Source organism: Corythoichthys intestinalis, chromosome 12 (assembly GCF_030265065.1).
Source record: "Corythoichthys intestinalis isolate RoL2023-P3 chromosome 12, ASM3026506v1, whole genome shotgun sequence".
Classification (NCBI taxonomy): Eukaryota; Metazoa; Chordata; class Actinopteri; order Syngnathiformes; family Syngnathidae; genus Corythoichthys; species Corythoichthys intestinalis.
Window position 1 is genome coordinate 12,547,486 of NC_080406.1, and position 27,810 is coordinate 12,575,295.

At 37.4% G+C, this 27,810-nt stretch overlaps 1 protein-coding gene across 1 annotated transcript in view; it reads right to left on the bottom strand.

Moving 5' to 3' along the window:
- The window catches only part of slc4a3 (solute carrier family 4 member 3), a 94,092-nt gene extending 67,452 nt beyond the window's left edge, over positions 1-26,640 (bottom strand). Inside the window, exons 1-6 of the mRNA XM_057852194.1 lie at positions 26,549-26,640; positions 17,450-17,743; positions 7,266-7,434; positions 6,905-7,152; positions 4,007-4,179; positions 1,084-1,310 (exon numbers count right to left, since the gene is read on the bottom strand). Of these exons, the coding sequence (XP_057708177.1) occupies positions 1,084-1,310; positions 4,007-4,179; positions 6,905-7,152; positions 7,266-7,434; positions 17,450-17,500 (868 nt within the window). The 5' untranslated portion in view covers positions 17,501-17,743; positions 26,549-26,640. The remainder of the gene's footprint in view (positions 1-1,083; positions 1,311-4,006; positions 4,180-6,904; positions 7,153-7,265; positions 7,435-17,449; positions 17,744-26,548) is intronic.
- Between the last annotated feature and the right edge of the window lie 1,170 nt (positions 26,641-27,810).

Here is a 27,810-nt window from a genome sequence, read left to right on the forward strand (position 1 = left end):
ATGCCCTGGCTGATGGAAGGAGATTTTCACTCAAAATCTCTCGATACATGGTACCATTCATTCTTTCCTCTACACTGATCAGTCGCCCTGGTCCCTTTGCAGAGAAACAGCCCCAAGGCATGATGTTTCCACCCCCATGCTTCACAGTGGGTATGGTGTTCTTCGGATGCAATTCAGTATTCTTTCTCCTCCAAACACGAGAACCTATGTTTCAACCAAAAAGTTCTGTTTTGGTTTCATCTGACCATAACACATTCTCCCAGTCCTCTTCTGGATCATTCAAATGCTCTCTGGCGAACCACAGACGGGCCTGGACGTGTACTGGCTTCAGCAGGGGGACACGTCTGGCAGTGCAGGATTTGAGTCCCTGGCGGCGCATTGTTTTACTGATAGTAGACTTTGTTACTGTGGTCCCAGCTCTCTGTAGGTCATTCACTAGGTCCCCCCGTGTGGATCTGGGATTTTTGCTCACCGTTCTTGTTATCATTTTGACGCCACGGGGTGAGATCTTGGTCAGATCGAGGGAGATTATCAGTGGTTTTGTATGTCTTCCATTTTCTAATAATTGCTCCCACAGTTGATTTCTTTACACCTAGCGTTTTACCTATTGCAGATTCAGTCTTCCCAGCCTGGTGCAGGTCTACAATTTTGTCTCTGGTGTCCTTCGACTTTGGTCTTGGCCATAGTGGAGTTTGGAGTGTGACTGATTGAGCTTGTGGACAGGTGTCTTTTATACCGATAATGAGTTAAAACAGGTGCCATTAATACAGGTAACGAGTGGAGCCTCGTTAGACCTCGTTAAAAGAAGTTAGACTTCTTTGACAGCCAGAAATCTTGCTTGTTTGTAGGTGACCAAATACCTATTTTCCACTCTAATTTGGAAATAAATTCTTTAAAAATCAAACAATGTGATTTTCTGGGGGTTTTTTTCACATTCTGTCTCTCATGGTTGAGGTTTACCCATGTTGACGATTACAGGCCTCTCTAATCTTCTCAAGTAGGAGAAGTTGCACAATTGGTGGTTGACTAAATACTTATTTGCCCCGCTGTAAATAAATATTCCTTTAATTACTCCTCACTCACTTTTCATGTCATCCAAGTCAACACTGGCCAACATTTGGGCTTCGGCTTCATCAGTCGGCACTTGTTGATAGACAGCAGTCTCAACCGCGGTCATGCTGCCGATGCAAATCCGCTCCCTTAGATCGTAGTTGCAGCGCTGGGTGCCAGCCACGCGATGGTGGGCGGGTTTGCGGCAGAACCAGCTCGGAGTTGTGGTGGCAGCGGCAGACACCCGTGCTGAGGTGACGCTGACAAAAAACATAGACACAGTATTGATAAGAACTTCATGAATCCTTGTCTTCACTTGATCAGAAATGCATGCAGTAGAATGGCATACCCTTAATTAACACCGCACTTCAATTAAAAACATTTGTGTTCTTATAAACATTCATAGTTGAATCAACGTTGTGTTTCAACTAGGGCTGTCAAACTTATCGTGTTAACGGGCGGCAATTAATATTTTAAATGAATCACGTTAAAATATTTAACGCATTTAACGCATGCGCGGGACGACCCACTCATGCATTGCCGCATTTAGACTACAATGGCGCTGTTTTATGTATATTGAGAGCTAAGAGGCAGAGACAAGCGAGAGGAGTGGACTCAGGCATTCATTAGGGCCGTGCTATTTATAAGCATAAGCTTTACCATCTCCTCCAGAACAATTGTAACTATTGTGTCGAGCGATGTGGGGTAGAATGACAGGAGATAATCTTTTTGTTGACACCCTGTATGGAACACAACGCGGAGAAGATATAAAATTTGCAGCCACCACTGACCGTCATGGTTGCCCAACTTCCCATCATGCATTTGGGCGGAACAGTTAAGTCACTATAGTATCATTTACTGAAAGCACAACAAAAATAAGATTCCTATCTGTCAAAAAAAAAAAATAATGTTCACAAAAAGAAAAGCGCTCGATGCAAAGAGAACTGGCATTCCCAATCATAATAGCTATGCAAAATAATACTCAGACTTTAGTCAAACTCTATTCAAACATTTCGTTTAGCTCAACAAATACACTAGATGGCAATATTTAGTCACAATTAACAAACTATCAGAGGACTTATACGTTGTGAAGTCAACACTCAAATGAATTTTAGGTACAATGAACCCGGAAACTACGGCGTCACTCAAGGGGCAAAACGCACTAGAAAAACTTGGCTAGATCTCTAATTAATTTAAAACTCGCCCTTGACACCTTGTGGTGTATTTAAATCACTACCTTCCACAATGGCAAGCTATTAGTTTATTTTTTGATTGAAAATTAAACAAATTTTATTAAAAAGAAAACATACAGAGGGGTTTTATTATAAAATGACTATAACTTGTACTCATATTTATCTTTTAAGAATTACGAGTCTTTCTAACCGTGGATCCCCTTCACAGAAAGAAGGTTAATAATGTTAATGCCATCTTGTGGATTTATTGTTATAATAAACAAATACCGTACTTATGTACAGTATGTTGAATGTATATATCTGTCTTGTCTTATCTTTCCATTCCAACAATAATTTACAGAAAAATATGGCATATTTTAGAGATGGTTTGAATTACGATTAATTAATTTTTAAGCTATGATTAACTCGATTAAAAATTTTAATCGTTTGACAGCCCTAGTTTCAACATCAACTGAGACAGCATCAACGTTTATTCAAGGTTTAATCAACATTGTTTCAACATTGACACAAAATCTTTTATTCTAACTTTTCAACGCTGTGTTTTAACCATGAAATTACACAATATCAATGTTTAACCAACATTGTGTTTCAACCATAAACTGACAGAATAGCAACGTTTATTAAAGGTTTAATCAACATGTTTCAACCATAATATTACACAAAACAAACGTTTATTCAATGTTGTGTTTCAACAATGACATGACAATATCTTTGTTTATTCAACGTTTAGTACCCTTAACTAAAGCTGGTATGTTTGTTTTTTTAGGATCCACACCTAAGCACACCCCCAGCAAGTTTAATTAACCCTTTAATGCCTGCAATATGAAGCAATTGTCAGAGAATCACAAAATGTATTTGTAAAAAAGAAGAAAAAAAATATGTGTGATAATTGCTCTAATATCTACAACCCTTGAAAATCGTGTTTTTTTTCCCCCCTTTTTTCTCATGTAACCTGCTGACGCATGAGTTGACTTGCATCCATTATTTTTTTTTTTTTGTGGAAAGATATTTTCAAAATTCTGGTCTCAAAAATTAGTCTCAAAATCATGAAGTTCTAAGTGTATAAAATGTGATACATTTGGCAAGAAAGGGTTGAGCAATCATGTCGGGAAAAGATATTCCTGTTTGAGCACTGGTGTTACCTGAGCGCCGTCTAGTGGTACTCGAAGAAACTTTTCTTCATAACCCAGAACAGTAGATTTGCTGAGTGCACTTAAAATGTACTTGAATTTTAATCACAATACAATTGCAATAATAATGTTTTTTCAAATATGTAACATATGTATATACTATTTTTACTTTATTGTATTTGCAATTGGAGCGGTTCAATATCTGGCTTTCCTGTGTGAAGTCTGCAGGTTCTTTTGGACTCTTTCTGAAACCTCCTGAGTAACCACAAGATGGTGCCAAAATACTGCCAACATAAAAAGCGGTTGAACGCACGCTGAAGCGTTTTGTGATCATAGTTTGTAGTATAGTTACTTCTTAACAATGTAAACTTCAATTTTATCTACTGTATTAGTGTAAGGGCCCATTAATATAACATGTTTGAAGAAACACCTATCTGTGAAATTACTATGTCGATGATACTTCTATCTTTGAGCATTGATAGCAAATCGAAAGAATATTTTTATAACCGAGTGCATTGAAAATTAGTTTTGGAAAGGTGATTTCATGGGTCCATATTATAAATGTGAAATAACTCCATGAACAGCAACCTTTAGTGCAAACAAACAGCACCCAATCCTGGTACAGCGGCTTACCTGTCGCAAGACGCCTCCTCCTTTCCATCCTCTTCATGGTGCTCAATGACATCATACCCTCCCCCGTGAAAATCCCTCTTGAGAGTTAGCGTGCGTTTCTGCTTTTCATTTTCCATGTGGACGGTGGCGATTGGAATAGCTTCCTCCAAGTGATCTTGACTCTCCAAACTAAACTGAGAGCAAGGAGAGAGATGGAGGTGAGTGGGATGCAAAAGAGGCCGAACAACATTACTCCAGACGCCGTAGAGAAGACGAATTCACAACAGAAGAATGAAAAGCGCCACATGCCGCTCTGGTGCCACCGAAAAAGTTGATTTAGTGTCAACAAATAGGATTTTGTTGGCAATCTGTTTAAATTAGAATTCTCCGATGACGACTTTATAACCCATATCCCAATATTGTCCAAAAAAACTATACCGATATATGCAGTTGTGTACTTAGCACATTATGGCTAATTGTATTGTGATGCTTCATAGGATGCTTTAATAATGATAAACGTAACAACTTCAAGGTTTTCCTAATAAACATTTTGTAAAAAAAAAATAAGAGAACTTTAACTGAAGTTATGGAAAAAGTGCATATACCATATATACGACCACTATGCAGTGGTATGAAAAAGTATCCAAACCTTTTGGAATTTCTCACATTTCTGCGTAAAATCACCATCAAATGTGATCTGATCTTTGTCAAAATCACACAGATGAAAATAATGTGTCTGCTTTAACTAAAACCACCCAAACATTTATAAGTTTTCATATTTGAATGAGGATAGCATGCAAACAATTACAGAGGGGGGAAATAAGTAAGTAAACCTTCTGCGTAAGGAGACTTAAAGAGTATTTGAAGCAATTTTTTTACCAGACATTTTAAGTCAGGTGTGTGCCCAATCACCGATGAGTAGTTTAAAGCTGCCCTGCCCTATAAAACACACACCAGGTAAGAATTGTCTTGATGAGAAGCATCGTCTGATGTGCATCATGGCTCGGTCAAAAGGGATCGCGATCAAGGATTATTGATTTGTATAAAGCTGGGAAAGGATAAAAAATACCATCTCTAAAAGTCTGGATGTTCATCACTCGACAGTCAGAGAGGTTGTCTACAAATGGAGAGAGTTTGGCACTGTTGCTTCTCCTATAAGGAGTGGCCGTCCACCAAAGATGATGCCAAGAGTGCAGTGCAGGATACTCAGATAGGTAAAAAAGAGTGTCTCCTAAAGACTTACAGAAATCATTGGCACCGTCCAATGTCTCTGTGTACACATCAGCTATACTGTATGTAAAACAATGGCCAAGAATGGTGTTCATGGGACGACCTCACAGAGGAAGCTACTGCTGTCTAAAAAAAAAATTGTTGCTCATTTAATGTTTGCAAAAAGGCACTTGGACACTCCACAGAAGTTTTGGCAAAACATTTTGTAGACTGATTAAACCAAAAATGTTTGGGAGTAACACACATTGTCATGTGTGGAGGAAAAAAATGTAACAGCTCATCAACACTTCATCTCCACCGTGAAGCATGGTGGCGAGAGCATCATGATTTGGGGCTGTTTTGCTACCTCATGGCCCGCACATCTTAGCTGCAGTTGAAGCTAAAAAGAGGATGGATGCTGCAACAAGACAATGATCCAAAACACAGAAGTAAATCAACTTCAGAATGGTTTCAGAAGAACAAAATACACGTTCTGGAGTGGCCAAGTCAAAGTCCAGACTTGAACCCAATTGAGATGCTGTGGCATGACCTAAAGACAGCGATTCATGCCACACATCCCAGGAATCTGACTGAACTACAGCAGTTTTGTAGAAAAGAATGGGCCAAGATTAGTCCTGATCGATGTGCCAGACTGATCTGCATCTACAGGAAGCGCCTGGTTGAAGTTATTGCTGCCAAAAGGGGGGCCACAAAATATTAAATGTGAAGGTTCACTTACTAATTTTTTCCCCCTTCTGTCATTGTCTGCATGCTGTCCTCATTAAAATATGAAAACCTATAAATGTTTGGGTGATTTTAGTTGAAGCAGACATTGTTTTTTAATCTGTGTGATTAGGATAAAGATCAAATCACATTTGATGGTGATTTTATGCAGAAATGTGAGGAGTTCCAAAAGGTTCAGATACTTTTTCATACCACTGTATATCAATAAACGTAACTGCTGTGCTAAGCTGCGACCAGCCCTTGTATAAAGGCAGAAGGCTTCTAGACTCACCTTGAAGGCAACATGCATATTGGCCCCAACCCGATAATGAAAAACCAATGTCGAAATTATCTGATACCATCTTAAAAATGCTTTAATGGGCTGATATTATCGGCTATCTAATGATATCAGACAACTCTAGTTTAAATCAATCCACATGATGGTACGGATTTGATGTTGCGATTGATATATGCTGGTCAAAGAGACCAGTTTTCCAAGGAAAAAAAGTAGCAGAAAAGACTAATATATACATATTATGGCTAATTGTACTGTGATACACCATTAATAATGATAAATGTAACAACTCAAGGTTTTCCAAATAAACATTTTGTGAAAAATAAGAGAATAACTTCAACTGAAGTTATGGGAAAAAAATGCCTTTATTGCACCACTATATCAATAAGCATAACTGCTGAGCTAAGCTGTGACCAGCCCTTATATAAAGGCAGAGGGCTTCTACACTCACTTTGAAGGCAACATGCATATTGGCCCAAAACCGATAATGAAAAACCGATGTCAAAATTATCCGATATCATTTTTTTTTTGGCTGTTATTATCAGCTATCCAATAATATCGGAGTTTAAATCAATCCACATGATGGTGATTATGTCATGTTGTGATTGATATATGCTGGTCAAAGAGACCAGTTTTCTTGGAAAAAGGTAGCAGTAAAAATTAAAACACATGATTTTCTAATCCTATATTACCTGTGCTTCAATGTCAGCTATCTCGGTGGCCGCGGGCGCCGCCTGCGTATCTATTTCCAACTCGGCCTCCTCCTCATCTACCTCGTGGATGGTGGGTGTGACATCTGAGGGTGGCAGGGATGTCTTTCTTTTCCTCCGTTTCTTTTTGCGCCGGCGTTCCGGGCCGCGCACCTTCTTGCGTAATCGCTGGGGTACGGGCAAGTGGGTGGAGAGGGGGTGATGGATGTGATGAACTGTGTGCCTATGATCTGGATTAAAACACAACACTTAAATGTCAAACAACAGTGTATAAGGTGTACATGGTTCATAAGGTATGCAGCCAAGCCTTTTTTGGAACATAGCCCTTTTTCCTGGTACGTACACTCAAAATCTTTTTCTGTGTAGTTTCGGCCCATCCTTTCTCCGTTGGTAGAAGCGGATTCACTGATGATGTCAGAAAAGTACTGGACGGAAAATGCTTTCTCCCAATCTTCGTCATCTTCTTTTTGCTCAGCCAATGATTGTTCCTCATTGTCTTCATCCTCCCTCACCTGAAAAAAATAAACGTACAGCCTCAACAGTTAGTACAATAGCACCACCTAATGTGGAAGTGTCTAACATTTTCTTCTTCTTTTTTTTTTTTTTTTTTTTTTTTTTAAATTTTTCTCCAAGACTAGCTGTATAAGCATAGGCGGAGTTTGACTTTTGGGGTAGGGGGGGCACAACATGTTGATGACCCCGAAATGCAGTGTCACCAATAAAATTAACTTACAATAATAATAAGTTGAAAATGAGCCTTTTTTTGTTTCCCATCATTCTTGAGGGGAATTCTAAATCAGGCTGCTGGCAGGACAGCTATACTTTCATCATCATCCATTGAATATGGTACGCCCGCCGGTGTCGTGCCAATGTAGTTACCTCAGTCAAAAATTGTATCCCCTAGGCGGAGCCATATGGAGGTAGATTTGTGTCTTTATTATTGGATCAAAAAAAAAAAAGTCGCAGTCTAAAAAAAAAGTTGTTTCAATCAAAAATAAATATTTTCAATTAAAAAAAGTCACTTCAATTCCCCCCAAAAAATGTTTTTGAATGCAAAAATAAATCTGAAATTCAAAAAAATGCATTTGAAAGCTAATTTTATTAGAATTTTATTAGAATTTTTTATTTATTTATTCATTTATTTTAATTGAAGTCAGTTTTTTGTGATTGAAGCAACTTTTTTGAATGAATGTTTTGTGTTTGGGCCACATTTTGGCTAGGACATTTGTGTCATTATTAATCAATCAAAAAATAAGTTGCTTTATACAAAAAAAAAAAAATTTTTTTCAAAAAAAAAAAAAAAAAATCACTTCAATCAAAAAAAAGAAAAATTTTATTCATAGAAAAAAAGTTTTTGAATGCGAAAAAAATATTTGAGACTCAAAAATGTGCATTTGAACACTTAATTTTTCATTTAAAAAAGTTATTTTTTTTAATTTTATCAATCCTTTTTGTGTTTGGGCCATATTATGGTTAGGGCATTTGTGTCTAAATCATTCAATCCCCCAAAAAGTTGCTTCAATCATAAAAGAATATTTTCAATCAAAGAAAAAAATCAATTATAAAAATTAAAATTGCCCTCCCCATTTTTTTTTTTTTTTTTTTTTTTAATGATATGCAAAGCAAATGACCGTCCAAGGTGCTAGTCACATGATCTGTTCGAAAAATAATTTTGACCCATTAAAGAAATATATTTTTTTGTTCATTTCATTCATTTTTGTTGTTTGTTTTCTTGCTTTACAAGTTTTATATATATAGGAAAGTCTATTACATGCAATGACACTTTTCAGCCACCAGGGGGGGCTTGCCCCCTTAAACTCTGCTTATGTGTATAAGTAGCTCCTATCTTTAGTTAATTTGCTTTTTCCCCTTTGTTCTTTTTTTTTTTTTTTTTTTTTTTTTTCACAGAAATGTGCTTCCAAGACATTTATTTACCTATTGTGTCAGAATGAAAGGTTTAGTTTGGCTTCCTGAACATGAAGAGGATAGCTAGTGTGGAAAAACTATTTAGTGTGTCAATGAACGGATCTCCATTAATTTACATTTGACCCTCCTTTTATTTTACAGTGTGGGTCAAATTTTAAAATATAAAAATCTAAAGTAAAACATAGGCGCCCTACCCAGTTTTAATTCTTCGTAGTAGGTTTGCATAGGGACGGTAGGGACGTGACACTACCAACTTTTCAGGATGCTCAAATTGTCCCCACCAACTTTCAAGCAAACTTATATGCATGACATAATTTGTTCAGTTACATAGGAAATTTAGATTGTATTCCCATATTTTGCAAGAAAAGCATTGACCATACCATTATTATGTTTGCTTTGAAAGTCCGACCTGCATCAGAGTTAGCATAACATTAACCTGTGTGAACTTGCTAACCTGAAAAACTCGAGTAGGAAGCTGCTTAGAGAGTCGCGTCTTTCTGTTTGTTGTTTTCTACTGTTAACGTTAATTAAACTGTGAGAAATGTAGCGAATTCTGCTGGAAACTACGGAACCAGAAAACGTGAGCAAGAAGCTGCTTAGAAAGAGAGGGGTGCTGCATAAACTCATACGTTGCTCACACAACACAACATACACACAACATAATTAACTATGTACATTAAAAAAATCTTGGGATGGTAAAACCCCTCTTGATGTTTGCATTTTAGTAAAATTAGGAAAATTTTATATCGAAAAATAAACTAGTAGCTCACCGTTGTTGACGTCGCAGGGCGGTGATGTAACATGGCCGCGCTGTCGTACTTCACAGTGTTACTCTTTAACAATGTAGAGATTTAAATACACCACAGGGTGTCAATGGCGAGTTTTAAATTAATAACAGATCAAGCCAATGAGTGCGTTTTGTCCATCGACTGATGCTGTAGTTTCCTGTTTAGTGAGGGTCCATTGTGATTTACAAACAAACAAGAATCCTTATGATGGCTCCCAGCATCATAGTTTGTATGTTGTGACTAGATATTGCCATCCAGTGTATTTGTTGAGCTAAATGAGTTGCTAAAATGTTAAAATACAGTTTGACCAAAGGCTGAGTAAGTTTTATGTGTATTTTGCATACCGGTATCTATTTTGATTGTGAATTTTTGAATGACAGTTCTCTTAGCATTGTTGTTTAACAGTGTCACAATAGGGCCTTATTAATACAGATTGAAGCACTTTTCTTTCTGTGACCATAATGTTTGAGAGATATGATTGTTGTATTTTCACTATATGATACTTATGTTTGTTGTGAAGGAGTTGCCAAAGCTTATGCCAATAAATGCTGTCCGAGCTACGAATCTGAATGCAAGTGTCCACTCTCCTTTCTCTTTGCCTTACACCCCACTGTGTATTAAAGGAAAACTACGGCATCAGTCAAGGGACAAAACGCTAGTGCTGCAACGATTAATCGATTAACTCGAGTATTCGATTAGGAAAAAAAAAATCGATTTAAGGTTTGCTGCTTCGAGTATTCATTTAATTATTGTGGCGTTGTAATGGTTTATTTTGAAAGTGTTTGCATTCAGTTTTATTGATTTGAGTGGATACACTGCCCTCTCGTCGGCCTCATTTCACATGGCTGAATCCAGCTGATCCATGTTAAAACCAACATATGTTTCATTTTTGTTTGAGCTAATGTTTTTTTTTTAATGCATTCGTAATTTAGTTTATGGGTAGTTTAGCCGTTTTTTTTTTTTTTTTTTCTTTTTTTTGGGAATATGTGTCTGAACCATTTGTTAAGAGCATTGTAAAAAAAAAAATTTTTTTTTAAGTTAGCGTTTTATAGCATTTAAGCTAGTGGACTTTAGCTATGTAAGTTAGTTAGTTGTTCTTTTGTTGTACATCGATACTTATTTAATAATTTTTTTATACCGTTTGAGGCTCAGCTCAGGTATTTTAATTTTTCATGTTCCTTATTCGATTATTCGATTAATCGACAAACTAGTTCATCGATTAATCGACATCTAAAATAATCAATAGCTGCAGCCCTACAAAATGCAGTCATTGGATTGATCTCTTTTTAATGTAAAACTCACAATTGCCACCTTGTGGCATATTTAAATCACTACCTTACATAATTAAAGAGTGACACGTTTGTTTTTTTTTAAGAGTGACACGTGGAATTCCGACAGCGTGGCCGTGTGATGTCACCGCCCTGCGACATCAACAACAATGGCGACCCATTAGTTAATTTATTGAAACGAAAACATTAAAAGGGGTTTTAGTACCAAATCATTATAACTCATACTAAGAGTTATCTTTTAAGAACAACGTGTCCCTCTATCCGTGGTTCCCTTTAAAAACACCACAAATTATGACCTCAATTCAACTCATTTTATAACATTACTTGCGGTTATTATTGTATGATGAGTGTATTTTCAAATAGTTACGCCAAACCCTCCGAGCTGTGCTGCACTTTTAACAATAGAAACATTAATGCATAATTAAAACAACACACTTGATGAACATGAAAACATGACGTCACCCCAACAGAGTAGCGAGCATATGACTAATGCACTCAGAGAGCGCCCCTGGAGACAGTGACGGCTGGTGGGAGCACCGTGTCCCGGCAGGAACATGTGGTGCTTCTGATAGGTCAAGTAGCTTAGAGGCATCGGATCCTCGGCTCATGATTGGCTGGTCGTAGTGAGTCCTCTGCTTAATGATCTATGCTCTCGAATTTCTCCGCTTTGGGCTCCATTAGGTCCTAATTACCAGTGGGGTGAAGGGAAAGGATGCATTTAAATATGTGAAGTATCTAGCTGGTCAAGGCTGAGGCAATAACAGCCAGACACGATAGAAAAACGCGGTGTCCTGTAAAACCTTATTTTATACTATAATTGTTCATGTATAGTTCACACTCGAGAATCATACTAAAAAGATAAAGAAAACACTGAGATTTGAGTCAGTGTTGAGAATTGACTGAATAGTTATGTAATGTGAGCTCATTTTTGTTTTTTAAGTCATTGATTTTTTTATGGTTTAACATGCATCAGGTTACTGACCCATGAACATTTCTGAAGTGAATCAGGGGAATATTTTGTTAGAGGATTCTAAACTCAACGCGTTGAACAGGGAATGGCAGGGGGAAAAAATCAATTATTAGTTCGACGTATTTTAAAAGAGAAATACGTGGAATTTGATTTTTGTCATATTACAACTTTGGGGGGAAAAAAGAGTTGGCAAAATGTACCGAAAATTTAATACAGTGGTACGAACTAGGGTTGTTCCGATCATGTTTTTTTGCTCCCGATCCGATCCCGATAGCTTTAGTTTGAGTATCTGCCAATCCCGATATTTTCCGATCCGATTGCTTTTTTTTTTTGCTCCCGATTCAATTCCAATCATTCCCGATAGTTTTTCCCGATCATATACATTTTGGCAATGCATTAAGAAAAAAATGAATAAAACTCGGACGAATATATACATTCAACATACAGTACATAAGTACTGTATTTGTTTATTATGACAATAAATCCTCAAGATGGCATTTACATTATTAACATTCTTTCTGTGAGAGGGATCCACAGATAGAAAGACTTGTGACTTTGTATATTGTGACTAAATATTGCCATCTAGTGTTTTTGTTGAGCTTTCAGTAAATGATACTGTAGCCATACCCAAATGCATGATGGGAAGTGGAACCATGACAGTGCGTAGTGCTACCAATTGATATATCTTCTCTGCGTTGGGAATAACATAAGGTGTTAAGAAAAAGATCAATTGCTTCCTTGCTTCCCCACATTGCTTCCCATGATATTTCTAATCGTAGGGAGAGGGATTGTAAGGCTTTAACCAATTAAAAAAAGGCTCCAAAGGCTGCCAAAATTCACTCTACTCATTTTACGCTGCCTTTTATCTCTCTATAGGTAAAGCGGCGTCATTACAGATTGAGCGCGGCAATGCATGAGTGGGTCGTGCAGCGCATGCATTAATTGCGTTAAATATTTTAACGTGATACATTTTTTTTTAAATTCATTACCCTCCCTTAAGCCTAAACCAAAGACTCTGGATGAGTGTAACATATCATATTTGTAACGTTAAATGCAATTAGAAAACAATTTAATGAAAAAAAATATATATATATATTTTAAAAAAGGCATGGCCGATATTTTTTTTCCGATTCCGATACTTTGAAAATGACGTGATCGGACCTGATCGATCGACATCTCTAGTACGAACTGTTGTTTTCGTCAACAGTGATGCTAATGAAAATATTTCGTCAATGAACACTTTTTTCATGACGATGACGAAACAATATAAAGCTTAAAACGTTAGCTGAATTATTATATCACAGACAATTGTTTTAAGTTATTTTACAATGGGAAAAATAAGTATTTAGTCAACCACCAATTGTGCACGTGCTCCTACTTGAAAAGATTAGAGAGGCCTGTAATTGTCAACATGGGTAAACCTCAACCATGAGAGACAAAATTTGGAAAAAAAAAAAACAGACATTGTTTGATTTTAAAAGAATTTATTTCCAAATTAGAGTGGAAAATAAGTATTTGGTCACCTACAAACAAGCAAGATTTCTGGCTGTCAAAGAAGTCTAACTTCTTTTAACAAGGTCTAACGAGGCTCCACTCGTTACCTGTATTAATGGCACCTGTTTTAACTCATTATCGGTATAAAAGACACCTGTACACAAGCTCAATCAGTCACACTCCAAACTCCACTATGGCCAAGACCAAAGTCGAAGGACACCAGAGACAAAATTGTAGACCTGCACCAGGCTGGGAAGACTGAATCTGCAATAGGTAAAACGCTAGGTGTAAAGAAATCAACTGTGGGAGCAATTATTAGAAAATGGAAGACATACAAAACCACTGATAATCTCCCTCGATCTGACCAAGATCTCACCCCGTGGCGTCAAAATGATAACAAGAACGGTGAGCAAAAATCCCAGAACCACTCGGGCGGACCTAGTAAATGAACTACAGAGAGCTGGGACCACAGTAACAAAGGCTACTATCACAATTAGTGGTTGACTAAATACTTATTTGCCCCACTGTAGTTACCTGACATGTTTCGGCAACTACTTCCGTCTTCATCAGAGTGTCACTGGTGTTGGCGTGTCGCAACTTTATCAGCTGATGGAGCTAAAAACGTGTTTTGGGAGACCAAAACATAACGAGATGAACGACAGTTTTCGTCTGACGAGATGAGAACAAGATGAAAATGTGCAATAGTTTCCATGACATATTCACAATGTGTGACATTTATGTGTAGTTAGCCTGCATCGTAGCAGTGTTTTGCTTGTTGTGCCACTCATGTGACAGGCTGCGCCCCCCGACTCACAAGTGAGCCTTCTCTAGTCTCCATGCAGTCTTGCACACAGGTAAGATTTGTTTTCTTATCTTGGTCAGAAAGGATACGCAAGATTGCTTTAGCCTTTAAAGCTAGCTACAATAAACCACACAGTTGCTAACCGTCATATGCTATTGGTTAGCTACAATTGGATTCATTACCTTATTACTATTTATACTTCACACAGCTGCTGGAAACATTAATGTTGTTTAATCCAGCTGCAGGCAACCGGGAGATTGAATTTTTGATTGATTTATTTTACAAAACTGTGCAGGTGTGCGCTGAATCTCATGGAAAACACAGCGCTGGTTCTTAACTCATTTGCTCCTAAAAACGTATGAATACGTTCTATTTTCAATTGTTTCAGTGTCCCAAAGACTTCTTTTACTTTTTTTCTTTTTTACTTTTTTTTTTTTTTTTTTTTTTACCTTTTTTTTTTTTTTTTTTATCAAAAAAGACATCTCTGGGTCATGGTTCAATTTAGCTCCAAAGCACAAAGCTGAAAATCCATTTTAAAGCAACCATAACAAAGGTAGCACATCACAGACTTCCTGTGTCCGTCAACTATATCTGTCCCGCGGGAAACTCAAACCCAAATCACAATAGTTCCTATTGTTACTGATTTGTCTACAGCGATGAGCGCTCTCGGATTTCCCACTTACGTTCTCACTTTCATTTTACCGTATCAATCCATGGAGGAAACATATATTCATCATGATGAAACAATCAAGTTATACAGCAGCCTTTAAAAGAAAAGTCACATCTGTTTTGTTTTCTCCTGGAGTTTGGTAAGTTGGAGAAGTTGTCAGATCATATTATTACCGTGCATATTGTCACTTTACGGTAATGTTTTGAACTACCAATGTGCTATGCTTGTGCTGTGTTTCACCAGTCAGTAAAATGACATTTCTGTATCTGTACACGAGCTCTGTTTTCTTATATTCTTCTATTTATTGGTGCTAAAATTAGGGTGCGCGTTATACACGGGTACAATAATTTTCCCTAGATTTTACAAGTAAATTTGGGGTGCGCGTTATACACAGGTGCGCCTTATATTCGGGAAATTACGGTACTTTATAGGCATATTGCCGGAACCATTTGTTAAGCGCATTGTAATTACAAAAAAAAAAAAAAAAAAGTTAGAATTTTACAGCATTTAAGCTAGCGGACCTTTGCTATGTAAATTAGCCATTGTTCTTTTGTCGTTCTTAGATCCTTATTTATTAATTTTTTATACCGTTTGAGGCTCAGCTCAGGTATTTAAATTTTTTATGTTCCTTATCCGATTACTCAATTATTCGAACTAACTAGTTCATCAACTAATCGACTACTAGAATAATCGATAGTTGCAGCCCTAGTTTCAATATTGGATTTTTATCAATATTTTATGTTGCTCAACAGAGAACATATAGTTCTCCCTAGAGCAGGGTGGTAAACCGAAAATTTACCGTCACCGAAATTCTTCACGACGACCGACGTAATTTTGACCATGTCGGCAAATTCGGTAATTTAATAAAACAAGAAAATATAGTCTTTTCATCCCGCTTTGACTCTGTGTTGTTCGGCTATCTTCATTCCCCTTTAAGAAAGCAGACAGTGTGCTTACGTATGGAGTCACGTGGTTTTCAGGAAGCCAAACAAACAGAAGCACGGTAGGCTAACGCCAGCGGCTAACGCTACAAGTAAACGGGATGGAGTCGGGCTTAAGTCAGCTTCGCCAAACTTTCACCCGACATTAAGTAAACTCTTGGCAAGTTCCAGACAGGCTTTCACCCGCTGTCCTCCCTGGTTTTCACGATTTCAGGAGAGGATGCTTTCAGTGCTTTCTTCTGGTAGCCAAGCCACAGACTAACGCTAGCGGCTAACAGCGGCTACAAATGAACGTGAAAGAGTCGGATAGTGGCTCTAACCTTGTCGAAACGGCTGAAATTAATGAGTGGACTGGGCACGGACTTCATGTAGCAATCATCATGTCGCGTTATTTGGCATCTCTGTGTGATTTCTCTGAAAGCTTTCATGATGGTAAAGCACTCAGCATAAAGTATAATCCAACAGTGAAGCCTATATACAGTATAATGTGACAGTTTAATGGCCACAGCTATTTTTCTGTATGTGTTTGCTTTATTTTGCCATCAAAAAACCTTAAATGTTTCATTGGCATCAGAGCAATACAGCTTTAATCTGGTTGTGTCTGTGTGGGGGGGTGCATGTATTAAAAAATGTTTCGGGAAAAAAAAAAAAACTTGAAACCTTGACGTAAACACTTGTGTTGAACAATTATGTCACAGCAGCCATTACCAATAAGTTGTCTGAAGTGTACTGTTAAAGCTGCAAGTCATTTGTGTTAGAATGACATTTGCATAGTCGTCATATTGATTTTTATAATGTACATTTTTCAAGTCATACAAGCTGTTATAAATGTTCACACGAAAATTCTTATTGTTTACAAGATTTTTTTTAATACTTAATGTTTTGGACTGCATGTGCAATTGTTAAATTGAAAGCTGGTAAATAAATTTAACGAGAAACGGTTTATTTGTATTCCATGCATTTTTTAAAACTCATGTCTTCAACTCAGTGACAGATGGCTCAACTCTCGCAACTAAAACACCCATGAGTCTCAGCTGTCGTAGGTGCAGAAGGAACGCCATTCATGAGGTGTAAATACACACACGTCTCTGAGAATTCTCATTGTTCGTGTGTTTCATGCCACATACAGCTTGAGGTTAAAAAAAAAAAAAAAAAAAAAAAAAAGTGAATTCTGAAAGCAAGTTCTTTTCAATTTCTTTTTTTTTTTTTTTTTCTCATCAATATACACTGTCCCTGAATCACGATCGTGTATTGTCACTGAAGATTGGAGCTTCACTGCACATAATGATGGGATCACAAAAGAGTAACAGCTAGAAACTTGTTTTCACATTCATCTGCTGTCATTTCACAAGTGCAGATTCAAATTTTTAACTGAACTACGTGTGGATGTGTGGGAGAAAAACTTCCCACTAACAAACACTTTACAGGACTTCCTTCCTTTGACAAGTTAATCGCTTTTTTGGAGCCTCTTAACATGCCTGAAAACACATCACATCACATCACATCACATTAAACACGTCATTATAATGAATACACCAAATTGAAGTCCGGTGTCAGTTCTTCTCAAGAAATTTCATATTATAATCAGCCTTGTTTTAATTAGGAGTCGCAAATGACTGAGAAACTATATTTCAGAAAAATGCTTACCTGATGCAGGTTGATTAAAACTGTCTCAGGAGCATGACCGCCTGTAGCCATTGGATTTGGCCCTCAGCCAGGGTGTGTAATTGCTTGTGACAAGGGCACTGGGGTTTGGATGAAGATAGCTACTGTTGCAGGGGGGGTGGGGTGCAGTGGGTCGAGGGGAACAGAGTGGAAGCGGTGCGTTTGAAGGACAGGGAAGAGGGGGCTGGGGGTTGACTCCAGCGGAGCAACAGCAACCAGCTTTCAGCCCTTTTCTTTTACAATCGGGCACCCAGGAAGCCTTTGGGGTGGCATCACCTGCAACAGAGGGGTAGAATTTTCACAAGCTTTATTGTTCATGTTCAGAATTTATTCTCATTTAGACTAGTGCTGGAACGATTAATCGATTAACTCGAGTCATTATATTAGAAAAAAAGATTCGGATGAAATTTTGCTGCTTCGAGTATTCGTTTAATTAAAGTGGCATTGTATTGGTTAGGGTTGTTCCGATCATGTTTTTTTGCTCCCGATCCAATCCCGATCGTGTTAGTTTGAGTATCTGCCGACCCCGATATTTAATGATCCGACTGCTTTTTTTTTGCTACCGATTCAATTCCAATCATTCCCGATATTTTTTCCCGATCATATACATTTTGGCATTGCACTAAGAAAAAAATGAATAAAACTCGGACGAATATATACATTCAACATACAGTACATAAGTACTGTATTTGTTTATTATGATAATAAATCCTCAAGATGGCATTTACATTATTAACATTCTTTCTGTGAGAGGGATCCACGGATAGAAAGACTTGTGACTTTGTATAATGTGACTAAATCTTGCCATCTAGTGTATTTGTTGAGCTTTCAGTAAATGATACTTAGACATGTGCCGGTTACCGGTTTATATATATGTATATATATATATACATATCGAATATTTTAGTAATTGAGTAATCGACTGAAAATTCTGAGTAAGAGGATAAATCATTTTTGTTTTTGTTAAAGAGCAATTATACATATAGATGAGAAAACAAGACATTTCATGTAATATTGAACCATTTTCAGTCAATCAATGTCTTTATTTTCGATGTACATTGTTGAAAACAGCCAACAATTGCATCTCAAATGTGACTTAAAAAAAAAGACTAATTCACTGCTTTCACTCCAAAAACTTTTAGATCTTATAAAAAATATATATATATATATATATATTTCTGACCTAAAAATGTCAATACGCTTGATAACACACATGACTTAAAAGTTAGGTGTTTTTCCTACGTGTTTCAATTGAATTTCCACTTGTGTCAAGCTATAAGGTCTAGTTAAGTTTTAAATTAGTCTAAACCTGATAGGATTTTGAGTTTTTGCAGTGTTCATAATAAATGCTGTGCTGTATTGGAGCACATTAGGCACCAGTGCTACTTGGTGTTTTATCCAGCAATGACTACTGAGCTAAAATTGACAGTTAGCATTATTAAGTTTTTATTTTACACCCTAATCACTCTACAGCGCTGTTTTCACAGATTAAATAAAGCCTGTATGTAAGAGTTAGCCACGCATCGACAGTGGTCATAATGAATAGAAACCTAGCCCTCCGCAGGGATAAAGTTACGTGAGCGAGTGAAAGTAACATTAATCTTATTTATGAGCGCCGAGAAGTGTACTGCTTTAAGATGGCTGCTGTTTTGTTAACGCCGCCGAGTCGGTCATTTCGCATCTAGTTCTACGTACATGTGATATCTATGACACGCATCAGACGCTACCTGCTAGGCTGCTAACACCGTAGAAACATGCGGGCGTAGTTCTTAGCAACGTCGGCGCAGTTTGTAACAGCTGTCGGCTGCATTAAGGTATTTTTTTATAGTTTCTTCCTCTACGCACGTGACGTCAGCGCGTTGTCCAGCATTAAAAGTAGTTAGGGCAAAACGTGATGCTTAGAGCTGGCAAAATGAAACGATTCCTCGAGGTGAATAAAATTACTTGGATCAGTTTTTAAACTCGAGTTACTCGAGTTGCTCAAGTATTTGTTTCAGCTCTAATATATATATATATATATATACACAGTGCCTTGCAAAAGTATTCGGCCCCCTTGAATCTTGCAACCTTTCGCCACATTTCAGGCTTCAAACATAAAGATATAAAATATTTTTTTTTGTCAAGAATCAACAACACGTGGGACACAATCATGAAGTGGAACAACATTTATTGGATAATTTAAACTTTTTTAACAAATAAAAAACTGAAAAGTGGGGCGTGCAATATTATTCGGCCCCTTTACTTTCAGTGCAGCAAACTCACTCCAGAAGTTCAGTGAGGATCTCTGAATGATCCAATGTTGTCCTAAATGACCGATGATGATAACTAGAATCCACCTGTGTGTAATCAAGTCTCCGTATAAATGCACCTGCTCTGTGATAGTCTCAGGGTTCTGTTTAAAGTGCAGAGAGCATTATGAAAACCAAGGAACACACCAGGCAGGTCCGAGATACTGTTGTGGAGAAGTTTAAAGCCGGATTTGGATACAAAAAGATTTCCCAAGCTTTAAACATCTCAAGGAGCACTGTGCAAGCCATCATATTGAAATGGAAGGAGTATCAGACCACTGCAAATCTACCAAGACCCGGCCGTCCTTCCAAACTTTCTTCTCAAACAAGGAGAAAACTGATCAGAGATGCAGCCAAGAGGCCCATGATCACTCTGGATGAACTGCAGAGATCTACAGCTGTGGTGGGAGAGTCTGTCCATAGGACAACAATCAGTCGTACACTGCACAAATCTGGCCTTTATGGAAGAGTGGCAAGAAGAAAGCCATTTCTCAAAGATATCCATAAAAAGTCTCGTTTAAAGTTTGCCACAAGCCACCTGGGAGACACCAAACATGTGGAAGAAGGTGCTCTGGTCAGATGAAACCAAAATTGAACTTTTTGGCCACAATGCAAAACGATATGTTTGGCGTAAAAGCAACACAGCTCATCACCCTGAACACACCATCCCCACTGTCAAACATGGTGGTGGCAGCATCATGGTTTGGGCCTGCTTTTCTTCAGCAGGGACAGGGAAGATGGTTAAAATTGACGGGAAGATGGATGCAGCCAAATACAGGAACATTCTGGAAGAAAACCTGTTGGTATCTGCACAAGCTCTGAGACTGGGACGGAGATTTATCTTCCAACAGGACAATGATCCAAAACATAAAGCCAAATCTACAATGGAATGGTTCGAAAATAAACGTATCCAGGTGTTAGAATGGCCAAGTCAAAGTCCAGACCTGAATCCAATCGAGAATCTGTGGAAAGAGCTGAAGACTGCTGTTCACAAACACTCTCCATCCAACCTCACTGAACTCGAGCTGTTTTGCAAGGAAGAATGGGCAAGAATGTCAGTCTCTCGATGTGCAAAACTGATAGAAACATACCCCAAAGCGACTTGCAGCTGTAATTGGAGCAAAAGATGGCGCTACAAAGTATTAATGGAAGGGGGCCGAATAATATTGCACGCCCCACTTTTCAGTTTTTTATTTGTTAAAAAAGTTTAAATTAGCCAATAAATTTTGTTCCACTTCACGATTGTGTCCCACTTGTTGATTCTTGACAAAAAATTAAAATTTTATATCTTTATGTTTGAAGCCTGAAATGTGGCGAAAGGTTGCAAGGTTCAAGGGGGCCGAATACTTTTGCAAGGCACTGTATATATATGTGTGTGTGTGTGTGTGTGTGTGTGTGTGTGTGTGTGTGTGTGTGTGTATGTATATGTGTATATATATATATATATATATATATATATATACAATTAATTTAGAAAATAATCACTTATTTTACAGTCGCATGATTGGAAAATTAGTTATGATGAAACACAGCATGGCTTCATTCTTGGTGCTGGTTCACACAAAAGTTGTATGTTACATCTATAGTTATTTTATCTCTACAGGGACTGGGAAGACAATCCTACAGTTGAACATGGGGCAGGACATGCAAAACAAAGCACAAGGTTATGAGGTTAAACCAAGCATATAATGTATTAAAAAACAGGGAACAGAGAAAGCTGAGGCCTCCCAGGTGACCCACTTTGTTTGGAGCTGTTTTTTCGCCACTCTAACAGGAAAGGTATCGGTCTCAGTTGTTATGAGCTCATCCACTTTTTTTTTTTCCTCTCTCCCTCTGAGACATTTACAGGCACTCGGCTGCACGAATGCACGGCCAGAAAAAAGAGACCTTTTGAAAAGGATTCAGATGGCAATTATTGTACACTTGACAATTTGCCGCCATTGCACTGTGGAGTGAGTTGTCACATTTGGGAATGTTGAAATTGGAGATATTTTCACCACAGATGTGTTGATCCTGATCAAGGGAAAGGGAGGGATTGCACTCTAAATCTTCCAATCAACTATACAAAAGTGTGCACTGGAGACATACAGTAAGACGTATATGTATATTTACATTTACATTTAGGCATATACAGTATATATTCTCTTTAACAATTCAAAACAGTTTCCAGGTGTTTTGGTGGAGATGAAAACCAAACATGCAGACAAGACATAGGACACATTAATATAAAAAGAAAACCAAAAAACTTGTTCCAAAAATCCAAATGAACACCAAACTCTCCAATTGAATCATTTAAGTTATGTGATTCCATAAAAGTTGATACAAGTGCATGAATAGATGCAAATTCTTGCGAGGTGACTTTAACATGCTAATTACGATTAATTAAATACAAAATATTTAACTAATTTTGAAAAAATACGCATTTTAATCGCAGCTTCGTCAGTGCGTAATTTACTGGTACACCAACTATAATTTGGCGCACATATTAGCTCAGGCAACTGAAATAGAGAAGAAATACGATTAAATAAGCAATTTTCATCTTAAAACGTGTGCTCTTTGCATCTTATGTTTCACTATTTAAATGTTGGACTGTTCCGAAAAAGATATAAAAGTCATGAAATTGCACTTTATCTGCAAATCTTTTAGTTTTTTGCCCGGATAAATGTTTTTCCACCGTTTTGAACTGAAATAGACTTAATTGCATTTGATAACTGGCTATTTGATTGATTCACCCACTAAGATCTTTTTCATATCCAGGTAGTCCCCGGGTTACGAGTCGACGTACCCGACTTATGTGATTTTGATTTTACGACGCCGGAGTCTCGTCTGCTATTTTGTCTCCAGTCAAAAACAGTTTTTAACACTGTTGACTTTTGTGATGCATGCTTTTATTTTGGCACAGGAAGCATGAGCAGGTAGTACTTCCACACGCGAGTAATAGCGCATGTACAGTACACACGAAGACGTCGCGCAGCCGAGTGAGAGAGAGAGAGGGGAAAGGAAGCCTGCGCGCACATTTGTTGCTTGTTGTGAACCATCCACAAAAGCAACACCTGTATCTAACCCCTTTTGTACTGTTTATTGTGTGTTTTCAATTGTGGTCAAATACTTGGGGATAGTCTATGCGATTGTTTTTGAGGATGTTCGGACGCTAACTGATACATGCTAATTGTTTGAGTTGATTGTTATTGCTGTATCAGCAGCGAGTTATAAACGCAAATTTTAATTGCTGTTATTGAAGATGAAACTTATTTAATTTCATTTTTATTTTAGTTTCATTCTGAAAGTCTTGATGTAATGAGCAGCTGAATAAAGTCAGCGAACCACACGGATGTCTGACATCGTCATTTCGGAGATTAGCTCGCTGTTTAGCTAGGACTTAGCTCCAACGTCTTGTCGAGATCGGTACAATGATTTATAATAGGGTGACCATATTTTGATTTCCAAAAATCCGGCCTCGAGATACTTGAATTTTACTCGACATTCATTCAAAGATGCCTTTGTCACTTTAATATGTGTAAAGTGTGCCTCCCCCGTCTGGATGGAACATTTCAGTTTCATAAAAATTTTTAAAAAATAAAATAAAAAAACAATGAAATAATGATAAAAAAAAAAATAATAATATAGTGCAGATCCATGGAAAATGTAGTCAATACGGACACACAGTATGGCTATGTGCCATTTTTAACATTTTTGTAAATTACAATCATGACAGTTGTCGTTGACAAATTATCATTCTGACTCAATTGTTATTCTCATTCAATGTTCTGGATTGCACGCAAACAATAACCAAAATAAACTGACAAACTATTCAACCAACATGTTTCCTAACGCAGAAGTTCAAAACTACATTTCCGATAATGTCTAGCGCGACTTAGCTCACTGATAGCTCCCGGGAGCCGAGGCAAAATCAAACTTTGCTGTAAAAGTTTACAATCATCGGCAGCACAACGATGCGACACCAAATGGGATTTTACAAATCACGCCAGCACAAAGCTCAGACAGAAGTCAACAGTTGCCATTATATACATATTTATCATTAGAAACTTAACAATTGGGCAGGTGCTCTCGGAACACGACACAGGCAACTAACTGCCTGATCTCTTACCAAACCGTCAACCCAGTAGATGGTGGTAATGCTCCATGATACAAGGGGTGAACTGCCAACATAAACAAGAAGAAGAACTACTCCTTCCCTCCCTACTAGTAGGAGCCACGTCAATGCAGGCAGGCACTGCTCCCCAGCGGCCGGAGGGATTCTCTTCAAATTGGTCCCGTGAAAAATCATATTTTCATGAATTTAAAAAACCCGGCCGGACGCTACGGAGAGGATGTGAAACGAGGACTTGTCCGGGCAAAAGAGGACGTTTGGTCACTCTAATGCAGACATGTCCAAACACACTAAATGCTGCTCCTTATTTACGCACTAAAAAGCAGCAGCACTCGAAGCAACGTTACCCCGTGTGAATCTTTACTCCCAATTTTCTAAAATGGCGACAATCAACAACAACAAAAAATAAAGTTGACTCCGACGGCCAATTCTTCAAGGATAGGTGGAAATTGGACTATTTCTTCACTAAAATACGCAACTGTGTCTGCCTCGTTTGCAAAGACAGTTTTAAAGAGTTCAATGTGAGGCGATATTACCAAACAAGACACGCCGACATGTACGACAAGATTACAGGCAAGATACATAGCGAGAAATTAAATCAACTTGAAGCTAGTTTAATTTTAAAGCTGCCGTATTTCGCAAGAGCCAGAGAGTCGAAAGAGAATGTCACAAAGGCTACTTGCGAGATTGTTGAAATTATTGATTAAAAAAATACTAGAGCAAATGTGACACACAGAATGGCTTGCTAAAATTTGCTTAAATATATTGTTTTACGTAAAGACGTCAGCCAAGGTCGGCCCCCCACATGTTTATCACACCAAATCTGGCCCCCTTTGCAAAAAGTTTGGACACCTCTGCTCTAATGTATAATACAGTGTATGTTTTGGGATAGTTTTTTTTTTTTTTTTAATTCATTTCCAGGGTGTTTTGAGGTATTTAAAGGGGTTAATTCAGACTTACTTATGCATATATACTAGGGCTGTCAAACGATTAAAATTTTAATCAGGTTAGTTACAGCTTAAAAATCAATTAATCGTAATTAATCGCAATTAATCGCAATTCAAACCATCTATAAAATATGCCTTATTTTTCTGTAAATTATATATATATTCTGTAAAATAAATTGTTGGAATGGAAAGATAAGACACAAGATGGATATATACTTTCAACATACGGTACATAAGGACTGTAGTGGGCATTTCACTCTACTCTCATTTAAATCTGTCTATGCTGTCCTCACTCCGAAGCGTCTACTTTTTCCAAAGCTAGACAGCTAGTGAACGACGCCGTAATAATTAGACTTCTTCCTTTTTCATCTGATTTATTCATAAAATGGCCTCAAACCATTGTCCTCTTTAGACCGTCGTAAAACTACAAAATAAAAGTACACAAGCATTGCATTAGCAACAACGTTAGCTTAGCACGCTATACAGGTTCACTAAACATAAACAAAAAGCGTCTCATACAAAAAATATAACATTTTGCTTATTAACATAATATGTACATTCTTTACAACAACCATACTTACGGACAAATCTTGTCCAAGGATCATATAAGCACAACATTATCAGCCCGAGACGTCGTGCAGCCATAATGAACTGGCAAGAAAACAATCAACCATGTCGCAAAGCGACCACAAGAGTTCGCTGTTGGACAGCACAAAAAGCCTTGCCGTAAAACTTACCAAAAGGCAGAATACTTCCTGAGCGGGACATGTGCATTAATTGCGTCAAATATTTTAACGTGATTAATTTAAAAAATTAATTACCGCGCGTTAACGCGATAATTTTGACAGCCCTAATATATACATAACTTTTTGGAACAAATATTGCTATATGATTAAAATAAAGTTAAGATGAATCATTTACAAAGCCTCTAATTAATTAGATTAAAATTTAAAATCGAGCACCACGCCTATTTAAAACGCTTTAAACACTACCAAAATGCAAAATTTATTTTGACTAGTCAGCATTTAGTGGACGACTCTTTCTTTGTATTTTCTAAAAGTCTGGATGCCAGTGCTGCCCCTCTCCTGTCAGTCCTATTACTACAACACACATGCAGGGGATTCGATTTTTTATGTATATGAACAATAAGAATCCACATGGTGATTTTTTTTTTCATGTGTGAGATCATATAATTTATAAGAGTACCCATTTCATCGTATAATCCCCCCCTGCAAGGACAAGTGGTGTCACCGTGTATTCCTTCAGGAAGTCTGCCATGCAACACCATTCCTGCCGAGTCATTACTATTTGACCTTACAAGCACCCCCAGCTCACGCTTCAACTTACATTGTAACATTCACTTTTATCCCAAATGCGCTTATCCATACGACAAATCGATCCGATTTTTAAATATGTGATCGACGTCTGAAAACGACGAGTCGTTTGACACTGCAACATACCGCCTTTTTGAGGGGTGATGCTGTCTGCTTGCTGCCTCACAATAACGACGCGTCTTCAATTGTCAGCAGGATGCAGAAAGACAATCCTGCAAGGACGGCTTCACAAATAGTAGATTTGTTACAGTGCCGCTCACGTTCTGCGAAACGCATTGCATTGATGTTTATCTTTCGTCCCCGGTGCATGCACTAAAAAAAGCGCGACTCAACATTGATGTTTATATTAGAGCGTGCACGCACGTCACTTAAAAAACAGCAGCATTGATTTGCCTCCATACCTGGGATTGTTGCAGGGCAATCCGAACGGAAAGAGGAAATTTAAGGATGAAGCGGTCCTGCTGGTCCGAAATGCCAGCCTTGAGCACGCGTTTTTTTTTTTTTTTTTTTTTTGGATGGGTTTGCAAAAAAAAAAAAAAATCTGCGAGATCACGTGACTGTGGAGGACAACCAGATAAAGAGCTGCTTGGACAACATGACTTGAAGCACAGTACAGTACAGTACAGTACAGTCGGCTGTATTCGTGTCATTTGACTATTTCTTCACATCCTCCATTTCATGATCACTTCTAGTAAACCTTAATACAGTCCAACTCAATGTCAATATATATATATATATATATATATATATATATATATATATATATATATATATATATATATATATATATATTTTTTTTTTTTTTACTTTTTATCATCGATTTAACCAGTAGAAGCAATCAAAGCTTCCTTATTTCACTATCTTGCGTTAGAAAATACAATTCAAACTCATAAATTCTAATTGGAACTAAATTGTTAAAATTAAATACAACGCAGCATATACAGCTATATTGTTACGAGGGGACATCAACAGAAATAAAACAAATTTACACCATCCGGTGCGCGCGAGATAGTATGTGGTGCACACTAGAGATTATCTGCACGAGAAAAGTACTGGCGACGTTGGATAATATAATGGCATAGGCGCAGTTTGACTTTAGGGGCAGGGGATGCTCAACATGTTGATGACCCCCGAATCCATAAACGGATTTTATCGGGGGGGGGGTGTCCAAAAAGTGTCATTGCATGTAATTGACTTTCCTATATTATATATATATGTATGTATATAGTTGAAAAGCAATACAACTGCAACAAAAATGAATGAAATAAACAAAAAAATATATTTTTATAAATATAATGGGTCAAAATTATGTTTCGAGCACATTAGACGGTCATTTGCTTTGCATATAATTTAAGAAAAATAAAAAATTGAAAAAAAAAAAATTTTTTTAATGGTTCTTTTTTGATCGAATATGTTTTTTTTTTTTTTTTTTTTTTTTTTTTTTTTTTTTTTTTTTTTTTGATTGAAGCAACTTTTTGGGGTGGATTGAATGATTTAGACACAAATATCCAAATCATAATATTGCCCAAACTCAAAAAGGAATGCTTCAATCAAAGAAAACTTTTTCAATGAAAAATTAAGTGTTCAAATGCAAATTTTTCAATCTGAAAGTTTTTCGGATTCAAAAACTTTTTCTATGATTGAAATGTTTCTTTTTTTGATT